This window comes from Bombina bombina, chromosome 3, assembly GCF_027579735.1.
Source record: "Bombina bombina isolate aBomBom1 chromosome 3, aBomBom1.pri, whole genome shotgun sequence".
Lineage (NCBI taxonomy): Eukaryota > Metazoa > Chordata > Amphibia > Anura > Bombinatoridae > Bombina > Bombina bombina.
Window position 1 is genome coordinate 235451807 of NC_069501.1, and position 27282 is coordinate 235479088.

At 41.7% G+C, this 27282-nt stretch overlaps 1 protein-coding gene across 2 annotated transcripts in view; it reads left to right on the plus strand.

Moving 5' to 3' along the window:
- Nucleotides 1–27282, plus strand: part of SLC46A1 (solute carrier family 46 member 1) — a 144692-nt gene that overhangs the window by 79746 nt on the left and 37664 nt on the right. For both annotated transcript variants that reach the window (XM_053706203.1, XM_053706204.1), the window contains exon 3: nucleotides 21473–21556. In XM_053706203.1, coding sequence (XP_053562178.1) covers nucleotides 21473–21556 — 84 coding nt within the window. The remainder of the gene's footprint in view (nucleotides 1–21472; nucleotides 21557–27282) is intronic.

The following is a 27282-nucleotide window of genomic DNA, read 5'->3' on the forward strand; positions in this document are numbered from 1 at the left end:
GTGAATTTTGAACAATTCCTTCATATTTTTTCGCAATTGCAGTAATAAAGTGTGTTCAGTTTAAAATTTAAAGTGACAGTAACGGTTTTATTTTAAAAACGTTTTTTGTACTTTGTTATCAAGTTTATGCCTGTTTAACATGTCTGAACTACCAGATAGACTGTGTTCTGAATGTGGGGAAGCCAAGGTTCCTTCTCATTTAAATAGATGTGATTTATGTGACACAAAATTTAGAGAAAATGATGCCCAAGATGATTCCTCAAGTGAGGGGTGTAAGCATGGTACTGCATCATCCCCTCCTTCGTCTACACCAGTCTTGCCCACTCAGGAGGCCCCTAGTACATCTAGCGCGCCAATACTCCTTACTATGCAACAATTAACGGCTGTAATGGATAATTCTATCAAAAACATTTTAGCCAAAATGCCCACTTATCAGCGCAAGCGCGACTGCTCTGTTTTAGATAATACTGAAGAGCATGAGGACGCTGATGATATTGTTTCTGAAGGGCCCCTACACCAGTCTGAGGGGGCCAGGGAGGTTTTGTCTGAGGGAGAAATTTCAGATTCAGGGAAAATTTCTCAACAAGCTGAACCTGATGTGATTACATTTAAATTTAAGTTGGAACATCTCCGCGCTCTGCTCAAGGAGGTGTTATCCACTCTGGATGATTGTGAGAATTTGATCATCCCAGAGAAACTATGTAAAATGGACAAGTTCCTGGAGGTCCCGGGGCCCCCAGAAGCTTTTCCTATACCCAAGCGGGTGGCGGACATTGTAAATAAAGAATGGGAAAGGCCCGGTATACCTTTCGTCCCTCCCCCCATATTTAAAAAATAGTTTCCTATGGTCGACCCCAGAAAGGACTTATGGCAGACAGTCCCCAAGGTCGAGGGGGCGGTTTCTACTTTAAACAAACGCACCACTATACCCATAGAAGATAGTTGTGCTTTCAAAGATCCTATGGATAAAAAATTAGAAGGTTTGCTTAAAAAGATGTTTGTTCAGCAAGGTTACCTTCTACAACCAATTTCATGCATTGTCCCTGTCACTACAGCCGCGTGTTTCTGGTTCGATGAGCTAGAAAAGGCGATCACTAGTGATTCTCCTCCTTATGAGGAGATTATGGACAGAATCCGTGCTCTCAAATTGGCTAATTCTTTCACCCTAGACGCCACTTTGCAATTGGCTAGGTTAGCGGCGAAAAATTCTGGGTTTGCTATTGTGGCGCGCAGAGCGCTTTGGTTGAAATCTTGGTCAGCGGATGCGTCTTCCAAGAACAAATTGCTTAACATTCCTTTCAAGGGGAAAACGCTGTTTGGCCCTGACTTGAAAGAGATTATCTCTGATATCACTGGGGGTAAGGGTCACGCCCTTCCTCAGGATAGGTCTTTCAAGGCCAAAAATAAACCTAATTTTCGTCCCTTTCGTAGAAACGGACCAGCCCCAAGTGCTACGTCCTCTAAGCAAGAGGGTAATACTTCTCAAGCCAAGCCAGCCTGGAGACCAATGCAAGGCTGGAACAAGGGAAAGCAGGCCAAGAAACCTGCCACTGCTACCAAGACAGCATGAATTGTTGGCCCCCGATCCGGGACCGGATCTGGTGGGGGGCAGACTCTCTCTCTTCGCTCAGGCTTGGGCAAGAGATGTTCTGGATCCTTGGGCACTAGAAATAGTCTCCCAAGGTTATCTTCTGGAATTCAAGGGGCTTCCCCCAAGGGGGAGGTTCCACAGGTCTCAATTGTCTTCAGACCACATAAAAAAACAGGCATTCTTACATTGTGTGGAAGACCTGTTAAAAATGGGAGTAATTCATCCTGTTCCATTAGGGGAACAAGGGATGGGGTTCTACTCCAATCTGTTCGTAGTTCCCAAAAAAGAGGGAACGTTCAGACCAATCTTAGATCTCAAGATCCTAAACAAGTTTCTCAAGGTTCCATCGTTCAAAATGGAAACCATTCGAACAATTCTTCCTTCCATCCAGGAAGGTCAATTCATGACCACGGTGGATTTAAAGGATGCGTATCTACATATTCCTATCCACAAGGAACATCATCGGTTCCTAAGGTTCGCATTCCTGGACAAGCATTACCAGTTCGTGGCACTTCCTTTCGGATTAGCCACTGCTCCAAGGATTTTCACAAAGGTACTAGGGTCCCTTCTAGCGGTGCTAAGACCAAGGGGCATTGCAGTAGTACCTTACTTGGACGACATTCTGATTCAAGCGTCGTCCCTTCCTCAAGCAAAGGCTCACACGGACATAGTCCTGGCCTTTCTCAGATCTCACGGATGGAAAGTGAACGTAGAAAAGAGTTCTCTATCTCCGTCAACGAGGGTTCCCTTCTTGGGAACAATAATAGACTCCTTAGAAATGAGGATTTTTCTGACAGAGGCCAGAAAAACAAAACTTCTAAACTCTTGTCAAACACTTCATTCCGTTCCTCTTCCTTCCATAGCGCAGTGCATGGAAGTAATAGGTTTGATGGTAGCGGCAATGGACATAGTTCCTTTTGCGCGCATTCATCTAAGACCATTACAACTGTGCATGCTCATCAGTGGAATGGGGACTATACAGACTTGTCTCCGACGATACAAGTAAATCAGAGGACCAGAGATTCACTCCGTTGGTGGCTGTCTCTGGACAACCTGTCACAAGGGATGAACTTCCGCAGGCCAGAGTGGGTCATTGTCACGACCGACGCTAGTCTGATGGGCTGGGGCGCGGTCTGGGGACCCCTGAAAGCTCAGGGTCTTTGGTCTCGGGAAGAATCTCTTCTACCGATAAATATTCTAGAACTGAGAGCGATACTCAATGCTCTCAAGGCTTGGCCTCAGCTAGCAAAGGCCAAGTTCATACGGTTTCAATCAGACAACATGACGACTGTTGCGTACATCAACCATCAGGGGGGAACAAGGAGTTCCCTGGCGATGGAAGAAGTGACCAAAATCATTCAATGGGCGGAGACTCACTCCTGCCACCTGTCTGCAATCCACATCCCAGGAGTGGAAAATTGGGAAGCGGATTTTCTGAGTCGTCAGACATTACATCCGGGGGAGTGGGAACTCCATCCGGAAATCTTTGCCCAAATTACTCAACTGTGGGGCATTCCAGACATGGATCTGATGGCCTCTCGTCAGAACTTCAAGGTTCCTTGCTACGGGTCCAGATCCAGGGATCCCAAGGCGACTCTAGTAGATGCACTAGTAGCACCTTGGACCTTCAAACTAGCTTATGTATTCCCGCCGTTTCCTCTCATCCCCAGGCTGGTAGCCAGGATCAATCAGGAGAGGGCATCGGTGATCTTGATAGCTCCTGCGTGGCCACGCAGGACTTGGTATGCAGATCTGGTGAATATGTCATCGGCTCCACCATGGAAGCTACCTTTGAGACGAGACCTTCTTGTTCAAGGTCCGTTCGAACATCCGAATCTGGTCTCACTCCAACTGACTGCTTGGAGATTGAACGCTTGATCTTATCAAAACGAGGGTTCTCAGATTCTGTTATTGATACTCTTGTTCAGGCCAGAAAGCCTGTAACTAGAAAAATTTACCACAAAATATGGAAAAAATATATCTGTTGGTGTGAATCTAAAGGATTCCCTTGGGACAAGGTAAAAATTCCTAAGATTCTATCCTTTCTTCAAGAAGGATTGGAGAAAGGATTATCTGCAAGTTCCTTGAAGGGACAGATTTCTGCCTTGTCTGTGTTACTTCACAAAAAGCTGGCAGCTGTGCCAGATGTTCAAGCCTTTGTTCAGGCTCTGGTTAGAATCAAGCCTGTTTACAAACCTTTGACTCCTCCTTGGAGTCTCAACTTAGTTCTTTCAGTTCTTCAGGGGGTTCCGTTTGAACCCTTACATTCCGTTGATATTAAGTTATTATCTTGGAAAGTTTTGTTTTTGGTTGCAATTTCTTCTGCTAGAAGAGTTTCAGAATTATCTGCTCTGCAGTGTTCTCCTCCTTATCTGGTGTTCCATGCAGATAAGGTGGTTTTACGTACTAAACCTGGTTTTCTTCCGAAAGTTGTTTCTAACAAAAACATTAACCAGGAGATAGTCGTCCCTTCTTTGTGTCCGAATCCAGTTTCAAAGAAGGAACGTTTGTTGCACAATTTGGATGTTGTTCGCGCTCTAAAATTCTATTTAGATGCTACAAAGGATTTTAGACAAACATCTTCCTTGTTTGTTGTTTATTCTGGTAAAAGGAGAGGTCAAAAAGCAACTTCTACCTCTCTCTCTTTTTGGATTAAAAGCATCATCAGATTGGCTTATGAGACTGCCGGACGGCAGCCTCCTGAAAGAATCACAGCTCATTCCACTAGGGCTGTGGCTTCCACATGGGCCTTCAAGAACGTGGCTTCTGTTGATCAGATATGTCGGGCAGCGACTTGGTCTTCACTGCACACTTTTACCAAATTTTACAAGTTTGATACTTTTGCTTCTTCTGAGGCTATTTTTGGGAGAAAGGTTTTGCAAGCCGTGGTGCCTTCCATTTAGGTGACCTGATTTGCTCCCTCCCTTCATCCGTGTCCTAAAGCTTTGGTATTGGTTCCCACAAGTAAGGATGACGCCGTGGACCGGACACACCTATGTTGGAGAAAACAGAAATTATGTTTACCTGATAAATTACTTTCTCCAACGGTGTGTCCGGTCCACGGCCCGCCCTGGTTTTTTAATCAGGTCTGATAATTTATTTTCCTTAACTACAGTCACCACGGTATCATATGGTTTCTCCTATGCAAATATTCCTCCTTTACGTCGGTCGAATGACTGGGGTAGGCGGAGCCTAGGAGGGATCATGTGACCAGCTTTGCTGGGCTCTTTTCCATTTCCTGTTGGGGAAGAGAATATCCCACAAGTAAGGATGACGCCGTGGACCGGACACACCGTTGGAGAAAGTAATTTATCAGGTAAACATAAATTCTGTTTTTTTTTTTTTGGAGCAACAACTAGTTGTGGGATACTAACATTTGTACTAATGATAATGCCTCAGAAAATTAGATTACAATCGAATTTGAAAATTACTAAGGAATTTAGTAACTGAATTAAACTGTATATACTGCTCAAATTTACAATATTTCATACAAATACACGTTGCATTTCCTATTAGAAACAAAAAAAAATACAGAATTTGGCAGCTAAAACTATACTCACTTTGTAAGTGCAGCTATCCGCTTTGACACAGCAGTTTTTTGAACAACTGCATCACAGACTCGCATGTCTAATCACATTGAGTCCAATTGCGCCATTCAACTAAATATAGCGCACTCCCACGATACAGTGGGTATTGAAAAGAATCACCCCCTTGAAAATAATCACATTTTGTTGCTTTGCAGCCTGAAATAAAGACACACAGTTTTTTTTTATCCAGTTGTAATAAATCAGTGAAACTTATAACATCCAAGTGAAAGATATAACAACATGTCAGGCAAAAATAAAGACAATTCAAAAACAGAATCACTGAGTTGCAAAAAGGATCACCCTCTCCTATAATTACTTGTAAACTCAATCAGGTGTAGCTAATCCCCTTCTCAACGGCACACACAAAGCCATTTGACCTTCAACTGTGATCAGCTGTGGGCATATTGATTAGCTTAGCACGAAAAGATATTTCCTGGAGCATCTCAGTCCCTGGTAGTGCAAACAATCAACTATGGGTGGCAAGGCACTGTCAAAAGATCTCCGGGATAATGTTGTGGACAGACACATGTCAGGAGATGGATACAAGAAAAAGTGGTCTATTAAGAAATGGAATGTATATGGTACAACACAGACCCTCTCTGGATCAGGACGTTGCTCCAAACTGGATGAAAGAGCCAGGAGGAAACGGATCAGAGAGGCTACTAAGTGGCCCACAGCAACTCTGAAGCAGTTGTAGGAATTTATGACAGAGTGGTCATTGTATGTATGTGACAACAATATCACAAATTCTCCACAAATGTGGCTTGTATGGGAGGGTTGCAGGAAAAAAAGCCACTCCTCAAGAAAGGCCACATGCAGTCACGATTGAGCTTTGCCATAACACACCTAGGAGATTCTGAGACCACATGGAAAAAGGTGTTGTGGTCAGATTAAACTAAAATGTTATTATTTGGCCTCAATACCAAACAATATGTCTGGAGGAAATCCAATACAGCTCACCATCCAAATAACACCATACCTACAGTAAAGCATGGAGGTGGTTATACAGTTGTGCTCATAAGTTTACATACCCTGGCAGAATTTATGATTTCTTGGCCATTTTTCAGAGAATATGAATGATAACACAAACTTTTCTTTCACTCATGGTTAGTGTTTGGCTGAAGCCATTTATTACCAATCAACTGTGTTTACTCTTTTTAAATCCAAATGACAACAGAAACTACCCAAATGACCCTGATCAAAAGTTTACATACCCTGGTGATTTTGGCATGATAACATGCACACAAGTTGACACAAAGGGGTTTGAATGGCTATTAAAGGTAACCATCCTCACCTGTGATCTGTTTGCTTGTAATTAGTGTGTGTATAAAAGGTCAATGAGTTTCTGGACTCCTGACAGGCCCTTGCATCTTTCATCCAGTGCTGCACTGACGTTTCTGGATTCTGAGCCATGGGGAAAGAAAAAGAATTGTCAAAGGATCTGTGGGAAAAAGGTAGTTGAACTGTATAAAACAGGAAAGGGATATAAAAAGATATCCAAGGAATTGAGAATGCAAATCAGCAGTGTTCAAACTCTAATCAAGAAGTGGAAAATAAGGTGTTCTGTTTGATAACATATGCATTCATCTTGCCATCATTTCTGACCAAATTTCCTGTGCCTTTTTTGTAGCTCACACATCCCCCAAAACATCAGCGATCCACCTCTGTGTTTCACAGTAGGAATGGTGTACCTTTCATCATAGGCCTTGTTGACTCCTCTCCAAATGTAGCGTTTATGGTTGTGGCCAAAAAGCTCAATTTTGGTCTCATCACTCCAAATGACTTTGTGCCAGAAGGTTTGAGACTTGTTTCTGTGCTGTTTGGAGTATTATAAGCAGGATACTTTGTGGCATTTGCGTAGTAATTACTTTCTTCTGGCGACTCACCATGCAGCCCATATTTCTTCAAATGCCTACTTATTGTGCATCTTGAAACAGCCACACCACATGTCCTGTATTTCACCTGAAGTTATTTGTGGGTTTGTCTTTGCATCCCAAACAATTTTCCTGGCAGTTGCGGCTGAAATTTTAGTTGGTCTACATGACCGTGGTTTGGTTTCAATAGAACCCCTCATTTTCCACTTCTTTATTAGAGTTTGAACACTGCTGATTTGCATTCTCAATTCCTCGGATATCTTTTTATATCCCTTTCCTGTTTTATACAGTTCAACTACCTTTTCCCGCAGATCCTTTGACAATTCTTTTGCTTTCCCCATGACTCAGAATCCAGAATAGTTAGTGCAGCACTGGATGAAAGATGCAAGGGTGTGTCAGAAGTCCAGAAACTCATTGACCTTTTATACACACATACACTAATTACAAGCAAACAGATCACAGGTGAGGATGGTTACCTTTTTAATAGCCATTCAAACCCCTTTGTGTCAACTTGTGTGCATGTTATCAGGCCGAAATCACCAGGGTATGTAAACTTTTGATCAGTGTCATTTGGGTAGTTCCTGTTGTCATTATAATTTAAAGAGTAAACACAGTTGATTGATAATAAATGGCTTCAGCCAAACACTAACCATGAGTGAAAGAAAAGTTTTTGTGTAATCAGTCATATTCTCTGAAAAATGGCCAAGAAATCATAAATTCTGCCAGGGTATGTAAACTTATGAGCACAACTGTATCTTGTTATGGGGGTGTTTCTCTGCAGCAGGCACTGGAGCACTTGTCAGAAGGAATAATGGATGGGGCAAAACTCCGTCAAATTCTTGAGGAAAATCTGCTGCCCTCTGCCAGGAAGTTGTCAATGGGAAGGTTTACCTTCCAATATGACAATGACCCAAAGCACACAGCAAAAATGACCACACAGTGGTTGAAGGATAAAAGGTTAATGTCCTTGCATGGCCTAGTCAGAGCCCAGACTAAAACTCCATTGAATATCTGGCATGACTTGAAAACTGCAGTCCACAAACGGTCACCATCAAATGTAACGGAACTAGAGCAGTTCTGCAAAGAGTGGGCAAATATTGCACAGTCTAGATGTGCAAAGTTAGTAGAGACATATCCCAACAAACTAAAGGCTGTAATTAAAGCAAACAGTGGTTAAGCAAAATGCTGACACAAGGGGGTGATCCTTTTTGCAACTCTGTGATTCTGTTTTTGAATTGTCTTTATTTTTGCCTGACATGTTGGTGTTTATATCTTTCACTTGGATGTTATAAGTTGCACTGAGTAATTACAACTAGATAAACAAACAAAATCTGTGTCTGTCTTTATTTCAGGCTGCAAAGCAACAACATGTGATTATTTTCAAGGGGGGTAATTCTTTACAATACCCACTGTAGGTAAAGTTGTTGGCTGCTTTACCTAGCACTGAGGCTACACTAATATTTCTTCCAAACGGTGTTGTACCCCCTTAAAGGGGTTAACCACATTGCTTAATTCCCTCTCACAGCAGCAAAGTATTGTATCTTGAGCAGGCCACAGAAAATGAGCCAGAAAGACTGTTTTCTCCTTGGCACTCTTAGTCTGTGTTCCACAAGTATCCCTTGTACCATAAAGACAATAAGAAAGTATACAATTTACATATACACAGTACCCCCTCTTATGAAAGAGGATGACACATTTTCAGTTTGTCATGCCCCTTTAGATAGCAGGTGATTACCATAGCATGTAGGTGTTTTTTCCTATATGTCTTATATTGGTTTGGCTATTAAAAGGGACCATAAGACCCCAAAATAAGAGCTACAAGAGAGGCCCCTTTTTTAAAGGAGTGGTCACATGCCCAGGTAGCTATCGGCTGATTGCCATGGCAACAGTGGTCACCTGACTGAACTATGAGAATATGAAACAACAACAGAGTGTATCTGTCATGTTTTACTCAAAATACATAGACAAGTTTAAAGCCACTTATGAGTTTTCATGTGTCTGTACAGCATAAACATAAGTATCTCTCCGCATTGGTTCCATTTTGTTGGGTCTCTGGCAATTTTTAGGAGGCCTTCATTATCCCCAAATTGAGAGAGTGAGGTTCCATAATTCAATTAAAAGGTTTCATGTCCTCATTGTTATCAAGAGGTCATCATAGTAATAGCAAACACCTGGCAATAACCGCTATCCTTATTTATTTATTTTTGTGCTGCTAATATTGTTGATTTAAAAAAAAAATTCAATCCAGTTAAGAGAGAACTTTGTGAATGTAAAATTCTAAATATGATTTTTTATTTTTGTTTTGTGCTTTATTTTTTATTTTTTTACTATGAGTGAGTTTGGACAGGGAGAGGTAACCCGAATTTTGTGAATTTTTAAAATATCTAATATTTTGATATTTTAGACTGATTAATTTTCTGTATACATTGTACAATGGTGCAAAGTAACACATTTTGAATTTTATCTTCTGATTTTCAATTGATTAAATTTCATTAACCAATATAAATGTAAAATCCTAAATGTTGGTATTTTGGTTAGGTGAACTGATGCTAAATATGCTACCATAATGTGTTTTTGAAACCTCTTGGAAGTTATGACTTCTCTACTACTAATTACTATATACACCATAGAAAACTACACATAAAATGTAGGCATATGTACTGGAGACAGTTAACCATATTATTTAAAAATAAATTTTATATATATATTAGCCAGATACAAAATGTTATGCGTGTATATGTTTGACAGGAATTTTAACAATTGACAATGAGATGCAAACGTTTGCTCAATAGTAGTCGACTAATAGGAAGCCAAGTGGCGTTGGCCTCATGCATATGGGCCACTGGTTATAAAGCTTTAAAAAGCCAGTTGTATTAGAACACTTTTTTATATTTTCAATTCTTAAAGGGACATTAAACAACAACAAATATCATACATATTGCGGAGCATTATTTAAACATGTTACACTTTAAAAAGTAAAAAGATAGGTTCAGCATGTTTGTTTTGGTGTTTGAAATGAGCATGTAATGGCGTGCTTAAAAAAAAAATCTGTCTTTCACAAATCGCTCACACATTTTAAAAATCCACTTCATCAACTGGGGGATAAAAACTTCATTCAGATCCCTTTGCATATCAAGAAGAAATAATTGGACATCTTGAAGAAAACTGTTTTATAGATTTAATTTATATTTCTCTTGTTAAGTGTATCCACGGATCATCCATTACTTGTGGGATATTCTCCTTCCCAACAGGAAGTTGCAAGAGGATCACCCACAGCAGAGCTGCTACATGGCTCCTCCCCTCACTGCCATATCCAGTCATTCTCTTGCAACTCTCAACAAAGATGGACGTAGTAAGAAGAGAGTGGTGTATTATAGTTAGTTTTTTAACTTCAATCAAAAGTTTGTTATTTTTAAATGGTACCGGAGTGTACTGTTTATCTCAGGCAGTATTTAGAAGAAGAATCTGCCTGCATTTTCTATGATCTTAGCAGAAGTAACTAAGATCCATGGCTGTTCTCACATATTCTGAGGAGTGAGGTAACTTCAGAGGGGAATGGCGTGCAGGTTTTCCTGCAATAAGGTATGTGCAGTTAATATTTTTCTAGGGATGGAATTTGCTAGAAAATGCTGCTGGTACCGGATTAATGTAAGTAAAGCCTTAAATGCAGTTATAGCGACTGGTATCAGGCTTATTAATAGAGATACATACTCTTATAAAAGTGTAATATAAAACGTTTGCTGGCATGTTTAAACGTTTTCTCCAACATAGGTGTGTCCGGTCCACGGCGTCATCCTTACTTGTGGGATATTCTCTTCCCCAACAGGAAATGGCAAAGAGCCCAGCAAAGCTGGTCGCATGATCCCTCCTAGGCTCCGCCTTCCCCAGTCATTCTCTTTGCCGTTGTACAGGCAACATCTCCACGGAGATGGCTTAGAGTTTTTTGGTGTTTAAATGAGGGAACCCCTGAAAGCTCAGGGTCTTTGGTCTCGGGAAGAATCTCTTCTCCCGATAAATATTCTGGAACTGAGAGCGATATTCAATGCTCTCAAGGCTTGGCCTCAGCTAGCAAAGGCCAAATTCATACGGTTTCAATCAGACAACATGACGACTGTTGCGTATATCAACCATCAGGGGGGAACAAGGAGTTCCCTGGCGATGGAAGAAGTGACCAAAATAATTCAATGGGCGGAGACTCACTCCTGCCACATGTCTGCAATCCACATCCCAGGAGTGGAAAATTGGGAAGCGGATTTTCTGAGTCGTCAGACATTTCATCCGGGGGAGTGGGAACTCCATCCGGAAATCTTTGCCCAAATAATTCAATTGTGGGGCATTCCAGACATGGATCTGATGGCGTCTCGTCAGAACTTCAAGGTTCCTTGCTACGGGTCCAGATCCAGGGATCCCAAGGCGACTCTAGTGGATGCACTAGTAGCACCTTGGACCTTCAAACTAGCGTATGTATTCCCACCGTTTCCTCTCATCCCCAGGCTGGTAGCCAGGATCTATCAGGAGAGGGCATCGGTGATCTTGATAGCTCCTGCGTGGCCACGCAGGACTTGGTATGCAGACCTGGTGAATATGTCATCGGCTCCACCATGGAAGCTACCTTTGAGACGGGACCTTCTTGTTCAAGGTCCGTTCGAACATCCGAATCTGGCCTCACTCCAACTGACTGCTTGGAGATTGAACGCTTGATTTTATCAAGGCGAGGGTTCTCAGATTCTGTCATTGATACTCTTGTTCAGGCCAGAAAGCCTGTAACTAGAAAGATCTACCATAAAATATGGAAAAAATATATCTGTTGGTGTGAATCTAAAGGATTCCCATGGAACAAGATAAAAATTCCTAAGATTCTATCCTTTCTTCAAGAAGGTTTGGAGAAAGGATTATCTGCAAGTTCTTTGAAGGGACAGATTTCTGCTTTATCTGTTTTACTTCACAAGAAGCTGGCGGCTGTGCCAGATGTTCAAGCTTTTGTTCAGGCTCTGGTTAGAATCAAGCCTGTTTACAAACCTTTGACTCCTCCTTGGAGTCTTAATCTAGTTCTTTCAGTTCTTCAGGGGGTTCCGTTTGAACCCCTACATTCCGTTGATATCAAGTTATTATCTTGGAAAGTTTTGTTTTTGGTTGCAATTTCTTCTGCTAGAAGAGTTTCAGAGTTATCTGCTCTGCAGTGTTCTCCTCCTTATCTGGTGTTCCATGCAGATAAGGTGGTTTTGCGTACTAAACCTGGTTTTCTTCCGAAAGTTGTTTCTAACAAAAATATTAACCAGGAGATAGTCGTGCCTTCTTTGTGTCCGAATCCAGTTTCAAAGAAGGAACGTTTGTTGCACAATTTGGATGTAGTTCGTGCTCTAAAATTCTATTTAGAGGCTACAAAGGATTTCAGACAAACATCTTCCTTGTTTGTTGTTTATTCTGGTAAAAGGAGAGGTCAAAAAGCAACTTCTACCTCTCTCTCTTTTTGGCTTAAAAGCATCATCAGATTGGCTTATGAGACTGCCGGACGGCAGCCTCCTGAAAGAATCACAGCTCATTCCACTAGGGCCGTGGCTTCCACATGGGCCTTCAAGAACGAGGCTTCTGTTGATCAGATATGTAAGGCAGCGACTTGGTCTTCTTCACTGCACACTTTTACTAAATTTTACAAATTTGATACTTTTGCTTCTTCTGAGGCTATTTTTGGGAGAAAGGTTTTGCAAGCCGTGGTGCCTTCCATCTAGGTGACCTGATTTGCTCCCTCCCATCATCCGTGTCCTAAAGCTTTGGTATTGGTTCCCACAAGTAAGGATGACGCCGTGGACCGGACACACCTATGTTGGAGAAAACAGAATTTGTTTACCTGATAAATTACTTTCTCCAACGGTGTGTCCGGTCCACGGCCCGCCCTGGTTTTTTGATCAGGTCTGATGATTTATTTTCTCTAACTACAGTCACCATGGTATCATATGATTTCTCCTATGCAAATATTCCTCCTTTACGTCGGTCGAATGACTGGGGAAGGCGGAGCCTAGGAGGGATCATGTGACCAGCTTTGCTGGGCTCTTTGCCATTTCCTGTTGGGGAAGAGAATATCCCACAAGTAAGGATGACGCCGTGGACCGGACACACCGTTGGAGAAAGTAATTTATCAGGTAAACATAAATTCTGTTTTTATATATGTTTGGTGACAAAACTTATTGGGGCCTAGTTTTTTTCCACATGGCTGGTTTGATTTTTGCCTAGAAACAGAGGCTTTCCACTGTTGCAATATGAGTGGGATGGGCCTATTTTAGTGCTTTTCTGTGCAGCTAAAAATACTGACAGAGACATTCAGCTTCCCTCTGCATGATACAGGACATCTCTGAAGGGCTCAAAAGGCTTCAAAGTCGTGTTTGAGGAGGGTAACAATCACAGTAGACTGTGGCAGTTGTTGTGACTGTTTAAAAACATTTTTGTCATTTATTATTCTGTTTTTGTTATTAAGGGGTTAATCATCCATTTGCAAGTGGGTGCAATGCTCTGCTGACTTGTTACATACACTGTAAAAATTTTGTTAGTGTAACTGCCTTTTTTCACTGTTATTTCAAATTTTGTCAAAATTTGTTTCTCTTAAAGGCACAGTAATGTTTTTTTATATTGCTTATTAACTTGCTTTAAAGTGTTTTCCAAGCTTGCTAGTCTCATTGCTAGTCTGTACAAACATGTCTGAAACAGAGGATACTTGTTCATTATGTTTAAAAGCCATGGTGGAGCCCCATAGGAGAATGTGTACTAAATGTACTGATTTCACCTTAGACAGTAAAGATCAGTCTTTATCTATAAAAGAATTGTCACCAGAGGGGTCTGTCGAGGGGGAAGTTATGCCGACTAACTCTCCCCACGTGTCGGACCCTTCGCCTCCCGCTCAAGGGACGCACGCTAATATGGCGCCAAGTACATCAGGGACGCCCATAGCGATTACTTTGCAGGACATGGCTGCAATCATGAATAATACCCTGTCAGAGGTATTATCCAGATTGCCTGAATTGAGAGGCAAGCGCGATAGCTCTGGGGTTAGACGAGATACAGAGCGCGTAGATGCTGTAAGAGCCATGTCTGATACTGCGTCACAATATGCAGAACCTGAGGACGGAGAGCTTCAGTCTGTGGGTGACGTCTCTGAATCGGGGAGACCTGATTCAGAGATTTCTATTTTTAAATTTAAGCTTGAGAACCTCCGTGTATTGCTTGGGGAGGTATTAGCTGCTCTGAATGACTGTGACACAATTGCAGTGCCAGAGAAATTGTGTATGCTGGATAAATACTATGCAGTGCCGGTGAGTACTGATGTTTTTCCAATACCTAAAAGGCTTACAGAAATTATTAGTAAGGAGTGGGATAGGCCCGGTGTGCCCTTTTCCCCACCTCCTATATTTAGAAAAATGTTTCCAATAGATGCCACTACACGGGACTTATGGCAGACTGTCCCTAAGGTGGAGGGAGCAGTTTCTACTTTAGCAAAGCGTACCACTATCCCGGTTGAGGACAGTTGTGCTTTTTCAGATCCAATGGATAAAAAATTAGAGGGTTACCTTAAGAAAATGTTTATTCAACAAGGTTTTATTTTACAGCCCCTTGCATGCATTGCGCCTGTCACTGCTGCGGCGGCATTCTGGTTTGAGGCCCTGGAAGAGGCCATCCATACAGCTCCATTGACTGAAATTGTTGACAAGCTTAGAACTCTTAAGCTAGCTAACTCATTTGTTTCTGATGCCATTGTTCATTTGACTAAACTAACGGCTAAGAATTTCGGATTCACCATCCAGGCGTGTAGGGGGCTATGGCTCAAATCCTGGTCAGCTGATGTGACTTCAAAGTCTAAATTACTCAACATTCCTTTCAAGGGGCAGACCTTATTCGGGCCTGGTTTGAAAGAAATTATTGCTGACATTACTGGAGGTAAGGGTCATACCCTTCCTCAGGACAGGGCCAAATCAAAGGCCAAACAGTCTAATTTTCGTGCCTTTCGAAATTTCAAGGCAGGTGCAGCATCAACTTCCTCCGCTTCAAGACAAGAGGGAACTTTTGCTCAATCCAAGCAGGCCTGGAAACCTAACCAGTCCTGGAACAAGGGCAAGCAGGCCAGAAAGCCTGCTGCTGCCTCTAAGACAGCATGAAGGAGCGGCCCCCTATTCGACAACGGATCTAGTAGGGGGCAGACTCTATCTCTTCGCCCAGGTGTGGGCAAGAGATGTTCAGGATCCCTGGGTGTTGGAGATCATATCTCAGGGATATCTTCTGGACTTCAAAGCTTCTCCTCCACAAGGGAGATTTCACCTTTCAAGATTATCTGCAAACCAGATAAAGAAAGAGGCATTCCTAAGCTGCGTACAAGATCACCTTGTAATGGGAGTGATCCATCCCGTTCCGCGGAAGGAACAAGGACAGGGGTTTTATTCAAATCTGTTTGTGGTTCCCAAAAAAGAGGGAACCTTCAGACCAATTTTGGATTTAAAGATCCTAAACAAATTCCTCAGAGTTCCGTCATTCAAGATGGAAACTATTCGAACCATTTTACCCATGATCCAAGAGGGTCAGTACATGACCACAGTGGACTTAAAGGATGCCTACCTTCACATTCCGATTCACAAGAATCATCATCAGTTCCTGAGGTTTGCCTTTCTAGACAGGCATTACCAATTTGTAGCTCTTCCATTCGGGTTGGCTACAGCCCCAAGAATTTTTACAAAGGTTCTGGGCTCACTTCTGGCGGTCCTAAGACCGCGAGGCATAGCGGTAGCTCCTTACCTGGACGATATCCTGATACAGGCGTCAAGCTTTCAAATTGCCAAATCTCATACAGAGATAGTTCTGGCATTCCTGAGGTCGCATGTGTGGAAAGTGAACGAAGAAAAGAGTTCGCTATCTCCTCTCACGAGGGTTTCCTTCCTAGGGACTCTAATAGATTCTGTAGAAATGAAAATTTACCTGACGGAGTCCAGGTTATCAAAACTTCTAAATGCTTGCCGTGTTCTTCACTCCATTCCGCGCCCCACGGTGGCTCAGTGCATGGAAGTAATCGGCTTAATGGTAGCGGCGATGGACATAGTGCCATTCGTGCGCCTGCATCTCAGACCGCTGCAATTATGCATGCTCAGTCAGTGGAATGGGGATTACACAGATTTGTCCCCTCTACTAAATCTGGATCAGGAAACCAGAGATTCTCTTCTCTGGTGGTTATCTCGGGCCCATCTGTCCAAGGGTATGACCTTTCGCAGACCAGATTGGACAATTGTAACAACAGATGCCAGCCTTCTAGGTTGGGGTGCAGTCTGGAACTCCCTGAAGGCTCAGGGTTCATGGACTCAGGAGGAGAAACTCCTCCCAATAAATATTCTGGAGTTAAGAGCAATATTCAATGCTCTTCTGGCTTGGCCTCAGCTAGCAACACTGAGGTTCATCAGATTTCAGTCGGACAACATCACGAATGTGGCTTACATCAACCATCAAGGGGGAACCAGGAGTTCCCTAGCGATGTCAGAAGTCTCCAAGATAATTCGCTGGGCAGAGACTCACTCTTGCCACCTGTCAGCGATCCATATCCCAGGTGTAGAGAACTGGGAGGCGGATTTTCTAAGTCGTAAGACTTTTCATCCAGGGGAATGGTAACTCCATCCGGAGGTGTTTGCTCAATTGGTTCTCCGTTCGGGCAAACCAGAATTGGATCTCATGGCGTCTCGCCAGAACGCCAAGCTTCCTTGTTACGGATCCAGGTCCAGGGACCCAGAAGCGGCACTGATAGATGCTCTAGCAGCGCCTTGGTTCTTCAACCTGGCTTATGTGTTTCCACCGTTTCCTCTGCTCCCTCGTCTGATTGCCAAAATCAAACAGGAAAGAGCATCGGTGATATTGATAGTGCCTGCGTGGGATGCAGACCTAGTGGACATGTCATCCTTTCCACCATGGACTCTGCCTCTGAGACAAGACCTTCTAATACAAGGTCCTTTCAATCATCCGAATCTAATTTCTCTGAGACTGACTGCATGGAGATTGAACGCTTGATCCTATCAAAGCGTGGCTTCTCAGAGTCGGTAATTGATACCTTAATACAGGCACGAAAGCCTGTCACCAGGAAAATTTACCACAAGATATGGCGTAAATATCTTCATTGGTGTGAATCCAAGAATTACTCATGGAGTAGGGTTAGGATTCCTAGGATATTGTCCTTCCTCCAAGAGGGTTTGGACAAAGGATTATCAGCTAGTTCTTTAAAGGGACAGATTTCTGCTCTGTCTATTCTTTTACACAAGCGTCTGGCAGAAGTTCCAGACGTTCAGGCATTTTGTCAGGCTTTAGTTAGAATTAAGCCTGTGTTTAAATCTGTTGCTCCTCCATGGAGCTTAAACTTGGTTCTTAAAGTTCTTCAAGGGGTTCCGTTTGAATCCCTTCATTCTATTGATATCAAACTTCTTTCATGGAAAGTTCTTTTTCTGATGGCTATTTCCTCGGCTCGAAGAGTCTCGGAGTTATCTGCCTTACATTGTGATTCTCCTTATCTGATCTTTCATTCAGATAAAGTTGTTCTGCGTACAAAACCTGGGTTTTTACCTAAGGTGGTTTCTAACAAGAATATCAATCAAGAGATTGTTGTTCCATCATTTTGTCCTAATCCTTCTTCAAAGAAGAAACGTCTTTTGCATAATCTAGACGTAGTCCGTGCCTTGAAGTTTTACTTACAGGCTACTAAAGATTTTCGCCAAACATCTAACCTGTTTGTTGTTTACTCTGGACAGAGGAGAGGTCAGAAGGCCTCGGCAACCTCTCTTTCTTTTTGGCTTCGGAGTATAATCCGTTTAGCCTATGAGACTGCTGGACAGCAGCCTCCTGAAAGGATTACAGCTCATTCTACTAGAGCTGTGGCTTCCACCTGGGCCTTTAAAAATGAGGCCTCTGTTGAACAGATTTGCAAGGCTGCAACTTGGTCTTCCCTTCATACTTTTTCCAAATTTTCCAAATTTGATACTTTTGCTTCTTCGGAGGCTGTTTTTGGGAGAAAGGTTCTACAGGCAGTGGTTCCTTCCGTTTAAGTTCCTGCCTTGTCCCTCCCATCATCCGTGTACTTTAGCTTTGGTATTGGTATCCCACAAGTAATGGATGATCCGTGGACTGGATACACTTAACAAGAAAAAACATAATTTATGCTTACCTGATAAATTTATTTCTCTTGTAGTGTATCCAGTCCACGGCCCGCCCTGTCCTTTTCAGGCAGGTCTAAATTTTAATTAAACTACAGTCACCACTTCACCCTATGGTTTCTCCTTTCTCGGCTTGTTTCGGTCGAATGACTGGATATGGCAGTGAGGGGAGGAGCTATGTAGCAGCTCTGCTGTGGGTGATCCTCTTGCAACTTCCTTTTGGGAAGGAGAATATCCCACAAGTAATGGATGATCCGTGGACTGGATACACTACAAGAGAAATAAATTTATCAGGTAAGCATAAATTATGTTTTTTTTTTTGGCAAAAAGTTGCAGCATTTAAAGTGCTGGTAAAGTTTAGGATTGTGCTGCACAGTATATTAAAAAGTTATTCAAAAAAGTGGAACTTTCATTCATGAAATTTGGAAACGACACTTCTTTGATCAAATATTTTTAAAATGTTGTGGTTGTACACAGACCGCTGTTCCTCCGTCCGCATCTCCAACTTTCAGACCGATGACAAATATTTTAAATATTTGATCTAAGAAGGGTCGTTTTCACATTTCATGAATGGAAGTTCCACTTTTTATTTTTTAATATAGTGTGCAGCAAAATCCTAAACTGTACCATCACTTTAAACCAAATATTGTAGAAGGAATATATTCTTATTGATTTATTAACGCACTTTTGAAATAACAATGATAATCTGTCTTGAGAATTTCAGTACTAAATCATGTAGATTTCCAACAGGATGCGATAATTAACCCCTTAATGACCGAGGACGTGCAGGGTACGTCCTCAAAAAAAAGGCAGTTAATGCCTGAGGACGTACCCTGCACGTCCTCGGTGTGGAAAGCAGCTGGAAGCGATCCTGCTCGCTTCCAGCTGCTTTCCGGTTATTGCAGTGATGCCTCGATATGGAGGCATCCTGCAATAACTTTACATGGCCATCCGATGCAGAGAGAGCCACTCTGTGGCCCTCCCTGCACCGGACATCGATGGCCGGTATCGTTGATGGGTGGGAGCCGACTTGGGAGGCGGGTGGGCGGCCATCGGTGTATCTTCTGCCATCAAGGGGGGCGGGATCGGAGGCGGGGCCGTTAGGGGGCGCGCGCGGGGGCGCGCGGGAGCGGGCACGTGCACGGAGGTTGGCGCGTGGGCGCGTGCACGGGCGGGAGCGGGTGGGAACCGCTACACTACGGAAAATATTGCTAGGAAAAAGGGCCCAATCTTGTTTGTGCAAAAGCACAAAAATAGATCGTGGAGGGGTGGGGGGTTGGTTTTGTGTGGGGGGAAGCTGCACTACAGAAAATTGTAATAAAAATAAAAAAAAAACATATTTTCTTCTAAACTGGGTACTGGCAGACAGCTGCCAGTACCCAAGATGGCGCATATTAAGTTAGATTGGGAGGGTTATAGAGCTGTTTGGGGGGGATCAGTGAGGTTGGGGGCTAAGGGGGGGATAGTACACAGCAGCATATGTAAATATGCTTTTTAAAAACACAAAAAAAACAACAAATATAGCTTTTATTTTAGTACTGGCAGACTTTCTGCCAGTACTTAAGATGGCGGGGACAATTGTGGGGTGGGGGAGGGAAGAGAGCTGTTTGGGAGGGATCAGGGGGTCTGATGTTTCAGGTGGGAGGAAGAGCTCTACACTAAATGTGATATTAACCCTGCAAGCTCCCTACAAGCTACCTAATTAACCCCTTCACTGCTCGCCATAATACACGTGTGATGCGCAGCGGCATTTAGCGGCCTTCTAAATACCAAAAAGCAACGCCAAAGCCATATATGTCTGCTATTTCTGAACAAAGGGGATCCCAGAGAAGCATTTACAACCATTTGTGCCATAATTGCACAAGCTGTTTGTAAATGATTTCAGTGAGAAACCTAAAATTGTGAAAAATTTAACCTTTTTTTTTAATTTGATCGCATTTGGCGGTGAAATGGTGGCATGAAATATACCAAAATGGGCCTAGATCAATACTTGGGGTTGTCTACTACACTACACTAAAGCTAAAATTACCCCAAAAAGCTCCCTACATGCTCCCTAATTAACCCCTTCACTGCTGGGTATAATACACGTGTGGTGCGCAGTGGCATTTAGTGGCATTCTAATTACCAAAAAGCAACACCAAAGCCATATAAGTCTGCTATTTCTGAACAAAGGGGATCCCAGAGAAGAATTTACAACCATTTGTGCCATAATTGCATAAGCTGTTTGTAAATAATTTCAGTGAGAATCCTAAAGTTTGTGAAAAAGTGAACAATTTTTTTTATTTGATCGCATTTGGCGGTGAAATGGTGGCATGAAATATACCAAAATTGGCCTAGATCAATACTTTGGGATGTCTACTAAAAAAAATATATATACATGTCAATGGATATTCAGAGATTCCTGAAAGATATTAGTGTTCTAATGTAACTAGCGCTAATTTTGAAAAAAAAATGGTTTGGAAAAAGCAAAGTGCTACTTGTATTTATGGCCCTATAACTTGCAAAAAAAGCAAAGAACATGTAAACATTGGGTATTTCTAAACTTAGGACAAAATTTAGAAACTATTTAGCATGGGTGTTTTTTGGTGGTTGTAGATGTGTAACAGATTTTGGGGGTCAAAGTTAGAAAAAGTGTATTTTTTTTCAATTTTTCCTCATATTTTATAATTTTTTTTTATAGTAAATTATAAGATATGATGGAAATAATGGTATCTTTAGAAAGTCCATTTAATGGCGAGAAAAACGGTATATAATATGTGTGGGTACAGTAAATGAGTAAGAGGAGAATTACAGCTAAACACAAACACCGCAAAAATGTAAAAATAGCCTTGGTCCCAAACGGACAGAAAATGGAAAAGTGCTGCGGTCATTAAGGGGTTAAAATATTATAATCCTGACTATAGTAATTAAATGGCCATTTAAAGCTGTTAATGGTTTTTTTGTTTTTTCTTTCAAACTCTAAACTGTATATTTTTAAAGGTATTTTAAGCCAGTTCTTTTAGTGTTCACATGACATTTTACCAAAGAGAGAAGCTGTAAAGTATATTGATACTGATAGGAATTAAGACATTTTTATTCTTCAGTTTCCTAGATGTTTTCTAAAAATCCAATCATTTTTGTCATAGTAATAAAAGTTGCCTTGTTAAGATGTACAGAATTATCTGAAATAGTTTTAAAATATTAATGTTTTTATTTGTATATTGATATGCTTGGAATTGCTTCTGGTAAAAAACATTTATTCTTTTTGTTTTTTTTAAGGATATGGACTTCGATTCTTTGCCATGGCAACTACTCCTGTAATTCGGTCCAAACTGTCAAAACTTGTAGAAGAGGGAGAGCAAGGTAAGTTGGACATGTGTCTGGTGAGGATTTATTAATTGTGTAAGAAAAATGCAGTGTATTGAGTAATTGCTAAGTTATGTCACATTCAAACAGAATTATTAGGACTGATCCCACTACTATCTGCAAGTATCTTATAGCGTTAATAATATAATTGTCCATAGCAAGACTAATTCTGATTTATATTGTTCCAAATATTTCTAAATTCCCTTTTTTATTTCAAGTTAAGTTGGTGAGAGTCCACAAGTCCATTACTCCTGGGATTTAACCCCTGGCGACTTGGAGGAGGCAAATATTCCCAAAATTGCAAGAGTATAAGCACCAAGACTATGGTGCTAGCTGTTTTGCCCGGAAGCGCCTTGTGGGTAAAATCTTGGTCAGCTGACATGGTTTCTAAGACCAATCCTTTTTTCCTTTCAAGTAACGATTGTTTGGTTCAGGTCTAGACTCATTATCTCTACGGTAACAGGAGGTCAAGGAGTTTTTCTAAAAAATAAAAATCCAAGGGGAGAAGCAGGTCTCCTAATCCGTTTTTTGTTCCTTTAGTCAATATAGGAACCAAAAACCCTGCTATTCTTAACAAAGGAATGCCTTTTATAGAACTCTCTGGATGTCCCCCTTCCCTTGGAACAATTCTAAATAGTCTAAAAAGCCCTCCACTTCTACCAAGTTAGCATGAAGGTGTGGCCCCTGATTCGGATATTCTTTTGGTAGGGGTCAGGTTCGCCTTTTTAAAAAGGCCTGTGCACAGTATGTGCAAGATTCCCAGGGATATAGAATAGGTTTCAGATCAAGGCCTCCCAGATTATGGTTTCTTCTGTCCAGCATTCCAAAGAATCCTGAAAAGGCACAAGCCTTTTTCCAATGTGTTTAGGATCTAGAACTCAAGGGGGTGATACTCCCAGTTCCCCTATCAGAACATGGTTGGGGTTTTTATTCAGACCTCTTTATAACTCCTCAAAAAGTGGGAACTTTCAGGACTATTCTGGATTTAAAAAAAAAAAAAAATGAAACAATTTTCTTTGTTTCCATTCAGTATTTCATATCTATTCTTCCTCTAGATCACTGGCTTTCAAACCTGTCCTCAGGCCTCCCTAACAGGCCAATTTTTGAGGATATCTGAACTTGAGCACAAGTGGAACGTTCAGTCGATTAGTAAACATGGTTATTTTATTTTATTTCACCCAAGGTAATACTTAAACCTAGACTGTAGGGGAGAAAGCCTGAGGACAGGTTTGAAAACATCAACATCATCAACATGTCTAATGCATGTCCCATAGATCTGAAGGATGCCTATCTTCATATCCCTGTCCACATGGAGCATTATCAGTTTCTCAGATTTCCTTTTCTGGTGATTAAGGGGTGAACTTGTGGAGGCCTGAGACTAAGCTATCCCTCCAGGAGTGTATTGTTGTAGAGGCTAATGTATATAAATAACCTTAAAAAATAGTTAAACTATAGGATTTGCAAGATGAGAAGCCCTTAACGTTATGTGGGTCTCTGAGTAAGGTAAAGTAACATACTTCAAATCTATTAATTGTAGAGTGACTTAGTAACTATTGAATGTTTTACTCTGCAAGATCAGATCCCCCGGCCGCAGCACACGGGTCCAGGAAAAAAAAGGAGAGGGGGGGTTACCAAAAACCCAATCTACCAGTCCGCCAGTTTTCCTAGTTTGAGGTAGATCTGTTTCAAGAATGGAAAGTTTTCTTTCTTAGTGTGAAAAGCAGGGTTTTTCATGGAATTCTGTAATTCTTCCATTGAGTTTAGTCAAGGGCTTATTTTCTAGCTGTTTGTTGTTCAAATTTTGACCTTTTAGTTCTATTACTTAAAGGGCCAGTATACTCTAAAATTGTTTTTCCCTTAATGTGTTTCCAATTACATTCTATACTCTGCAGCTGGAAAAAAATATATGAGAATTGACCTTTTAAGTTTTATTTGTGTATTTTAACTATTTGGCGACCGAGGACATGTCAGGCACGTCCTACATTGGGTGTCAGTTAATGTCCAAGGATGTACCTGATGCTTTTTTTTTTGAGGCATCATGCAATACCCTTTTTTTAGGCAACCAATGCAGAGGGGGCCACTCTGTGGCCCCCTCTGCATCAGCCAGTAATGGTGCCGATTGTTGGTGGCGTCGGAGGGATACGAGGGAGGTGGGTGGGCGACCCATCGCTGCAGATAAGTTCCGGATCCTGGAGTGCCGACAGAGGGAGCGCGCGCGAATGCACGAGGGGCAGGGGGCGCGTGTAAGAATAGGCGGGGCACGCGCAAGCGCGCCTACCCGCCATTGTGATCTTCATGGATGGTAAGGGAGGGGGGAAATAAGTGTTTTGGAAATGGATCTGGGAGGGGGGAAATGTATTGAGGGGGCAGCTACACTACAGAACAATGGGGTGTTTAATTTAAAAAAAAAAAAAAAAAAAAACATTTTGTATTAAACTGGGTACTGGTAGACAGCTTCCAGTACCCAAGATGGCGACAAATAAGTAGAGGGGGGAGGGTTAGAGCTGTTTGGGGAGGGGATCATGGAGGTTGCGGCCTTAGGGAGGATCCTACACTGCAGAATATATATGGGAAAAAAATCCTTTTATTTTAGTACTGGCAAACTTTCTGCCAGTACTTAAGATGGTGGTGTCAATTGTGGGGGAGGGAAGGATGCTGTTTGAGGGGGGTCAGGGAGGGATCAGGGAGTGGGCTGTGTTAGGGGGAGGCTGATCTCTACACTAAAGCTAAAATTAACACTACAAGCTACCTAATTAACTGCTGGGCATAATACACCTGTGGTGCGCAGCGGCATTTAGCGGCCTAATTACCAAAAAGCAATGCCAAAGCCATATGTCTGCTATTTCTGAACAAAGGGAATCCCAGAGAAGCATTTACAACTGTGTGCCATAACTGCAGAAGCTGTTTGTAAATAATTTCAGTGAGAAACCTAAAGTTTGTGAAAAAGTGAAAGATTTTTATTTTATTGCATTTGGCGGTGAAATGGTGGCATGAAATATACCAAAATGGGGCTAGATCAATACTTTGAGTTGTCTACTAAACTAAAAATATATACATGTGAAGGGTTATTCAGGGATTCCTGATAGATATCAGTGTTCCAATATAACTATCGCTAATTTAAAAAAAAAAAAAAAATGGTTTGAAAATAGCAAAGTGCTACTTGTTCTTATTGCCCTATAACTTGCAAAGAACATGTAAACATTGGGTGTTTCTAAACTCAGGAAAACATTTAGAAACTATTTAGCATGAGTGTTTTTTGGTGGTTGTAGATGTGTAACAAATTTTGTGGGTCAAAGTTAGAAAGAAAAAAAAATTATGAAAATAATGGTATCTTTAGAAAGTCCATTTAATGGCGAGATAAACGGTGTATAATTTGTGTAGGTACAGTAAATGAGTAAGAGGAAAATTACAGCTAAACACAAACACAGCAGAAATGTAAACATAGCCCTGGTCCCAAACGGTAAGAAAATTGAAAAGTGCCGTGGTCACTAAGGGGTTAAATAGCTGATTTTGTGTTTTGTAGCCACAACCTAATAAAATGGGTTGAGCTTGTAGGTATAATCAGATCTCATTACTTTATCACATTGCATACATAGACATAGACCAATACTTGGAGATAACAATGAAAAATTATTATTTCTTTCCAATGGCATGGAGAGTCCACAAATCCATTAAATTACTAGTGGGAATTCTACTCCTGGCCACCAGGAGGAGGCAAAGAACACCCTAGCTGAGCTGTTAAAGGGACAGTCTAGGCCAAAATAATCTTTCATGATTCAGATAGGGCATGTTATTTTAAACAATTTTCCAATTTACTTTTATCACCAATTTTGCTTTGTTCTCTTGGTATTCTTAGTTGAAAGCTTAACCTAGGAGGTTCATATGCTAATTTCTTAGACCTTGAAGGCCACCTCTTTTCAGAATGCATTTTAACAGTTTTTCACCACTAGAAGGTGTTAGTTCATGTGTTTCATATAGATAACACTGTGCTCATGCACGTGAAGTTATCTGGGAGCAGGCACTGATTGGCTAAACTGCAAGTCTGTCAAAAGAACTGAAATAAAGGGGCAGTTTGCAGAGACTTAGATACAAGATAATCACAGAGGTTAAAAGTATATTAATATTTTAACTGTGTTGGTTATGCAAAACTGGAGAATGGTTAATAAAGGGATTATCTATCTTTTAAAACAATAACAATTCTGGTGTAGACTGTCCCTTTAAGTATCACTCCCACTTCCCATAAACACTCAGTCATTCTTTGCCTTTACATCTGGGAGGATGTGCGAAGATGGTGTCTGAAGTAAATCAAGTAATTAATCCTTTAATGGGTATGCTGTGTCCTTGTAATTCTCTTTAGTAAGAGTAATGGTGGCTTTTAGCTGTTGGAGGTCGGTGAGGTAGTCCATACTTTAACTCCGTCTTATGCTAACCCCTCTATAGAAAACCCGGGTTGGTTACTCGTTTTTTCTTGTATCTTCAGGTCCCTGTCAGCGGTCAGATGAGGCTAACAGATCTGGAGCTGCTGTGACTGCTCCACAGCAGAAGACCCTGGATCGTAAGTCCTTTTAATATTTCATAACTCAAGAAGTATCGGTGGAAGGACTTTGCAGGGAACTAGTGGGACCTGCTTCCCTCAGGATTGGTATGTTTTTATTATTCATATATCGGCAAATTTGGGGTATTTGGCGTCGGAGCAGCTTCCTGGGTTAAACAACCGGGATAAAGAATGGCCGCTTACACTGCCTTATTTATGAAGGGTCTGAGTACTGGATTAAGACCCAAGCTTTATGAGGTGTGGGTGTACATTTTTATTCCCTCACACTCCTAACCCTGCCATGCAGTGAATCCTCATATTAGGAACTTTTAGCCATATGTTTTCTGGCGCAATTATTTGCGCCCTTGAGAGTTTATGGCGCAGGTTTTGACCTCTAACGGTGAAAAGCCGTTTCTTCCTGCTAGACTCTCTACTCCCCCTCTAGCATTAGAGACTCTCAGTCTGTTTCACTTTTTTCTGCTAGGTGGCTGGTCGGACCGCATTGTCGTTTTAGATTATATCTTCGACCGCGTCTTGTATTTTTGCGACTTCCATTTTTCTACTTGGGGACAGTACATGGGTGTCTCCCTAATGTTCTGCTCCTTTTTTTTTTTTTTTATAGTTTTTGGAGCCTTTAATATGAGGGGTATAGTGGGAGAGGATTTATAGATCCCCCGTATACATGATGGGTACAGCCTAGAAGGGAATAGAACGATAGGTCTTGGTTAGAAGGTTCTGTAGCCCCGTGAGCATAGCTAGAGCTCCCTAGAAATTACTCCCGATATATACAATTGTATCGGCAGGGAGAATCTATGTTGCTGTGAGTGCATCATGTGTAAACATAGGTAATAGTCCGGTCTGGACTATCTGCTGCAGTCTATTTACTTTTCCTTTTGATTTTGTTTGGGCATGCTCTTCGGGACCCTTAGTCACTTCTGAAGCGTCATTTCTGAAGCGTTAACAGACCGGAGCTCATTCTCAGAATGCTTTATTTGAGCTGGCGTCTCTTGCTGCGGACGTTTTGCAGCATGTGTTTCGTTGATCCATTTACAGGGGTGAGTGGGAAGCTCGGTTAAGCTATCTTCCCGAGTCCTGGATGATCCGGAGTGTGCGCCACATGTAATCTTCTGGTGGTGCAGCAGACATACACAACGCAGGTAAAACTGTATGAAGTGGAGCAAGGGGCAGT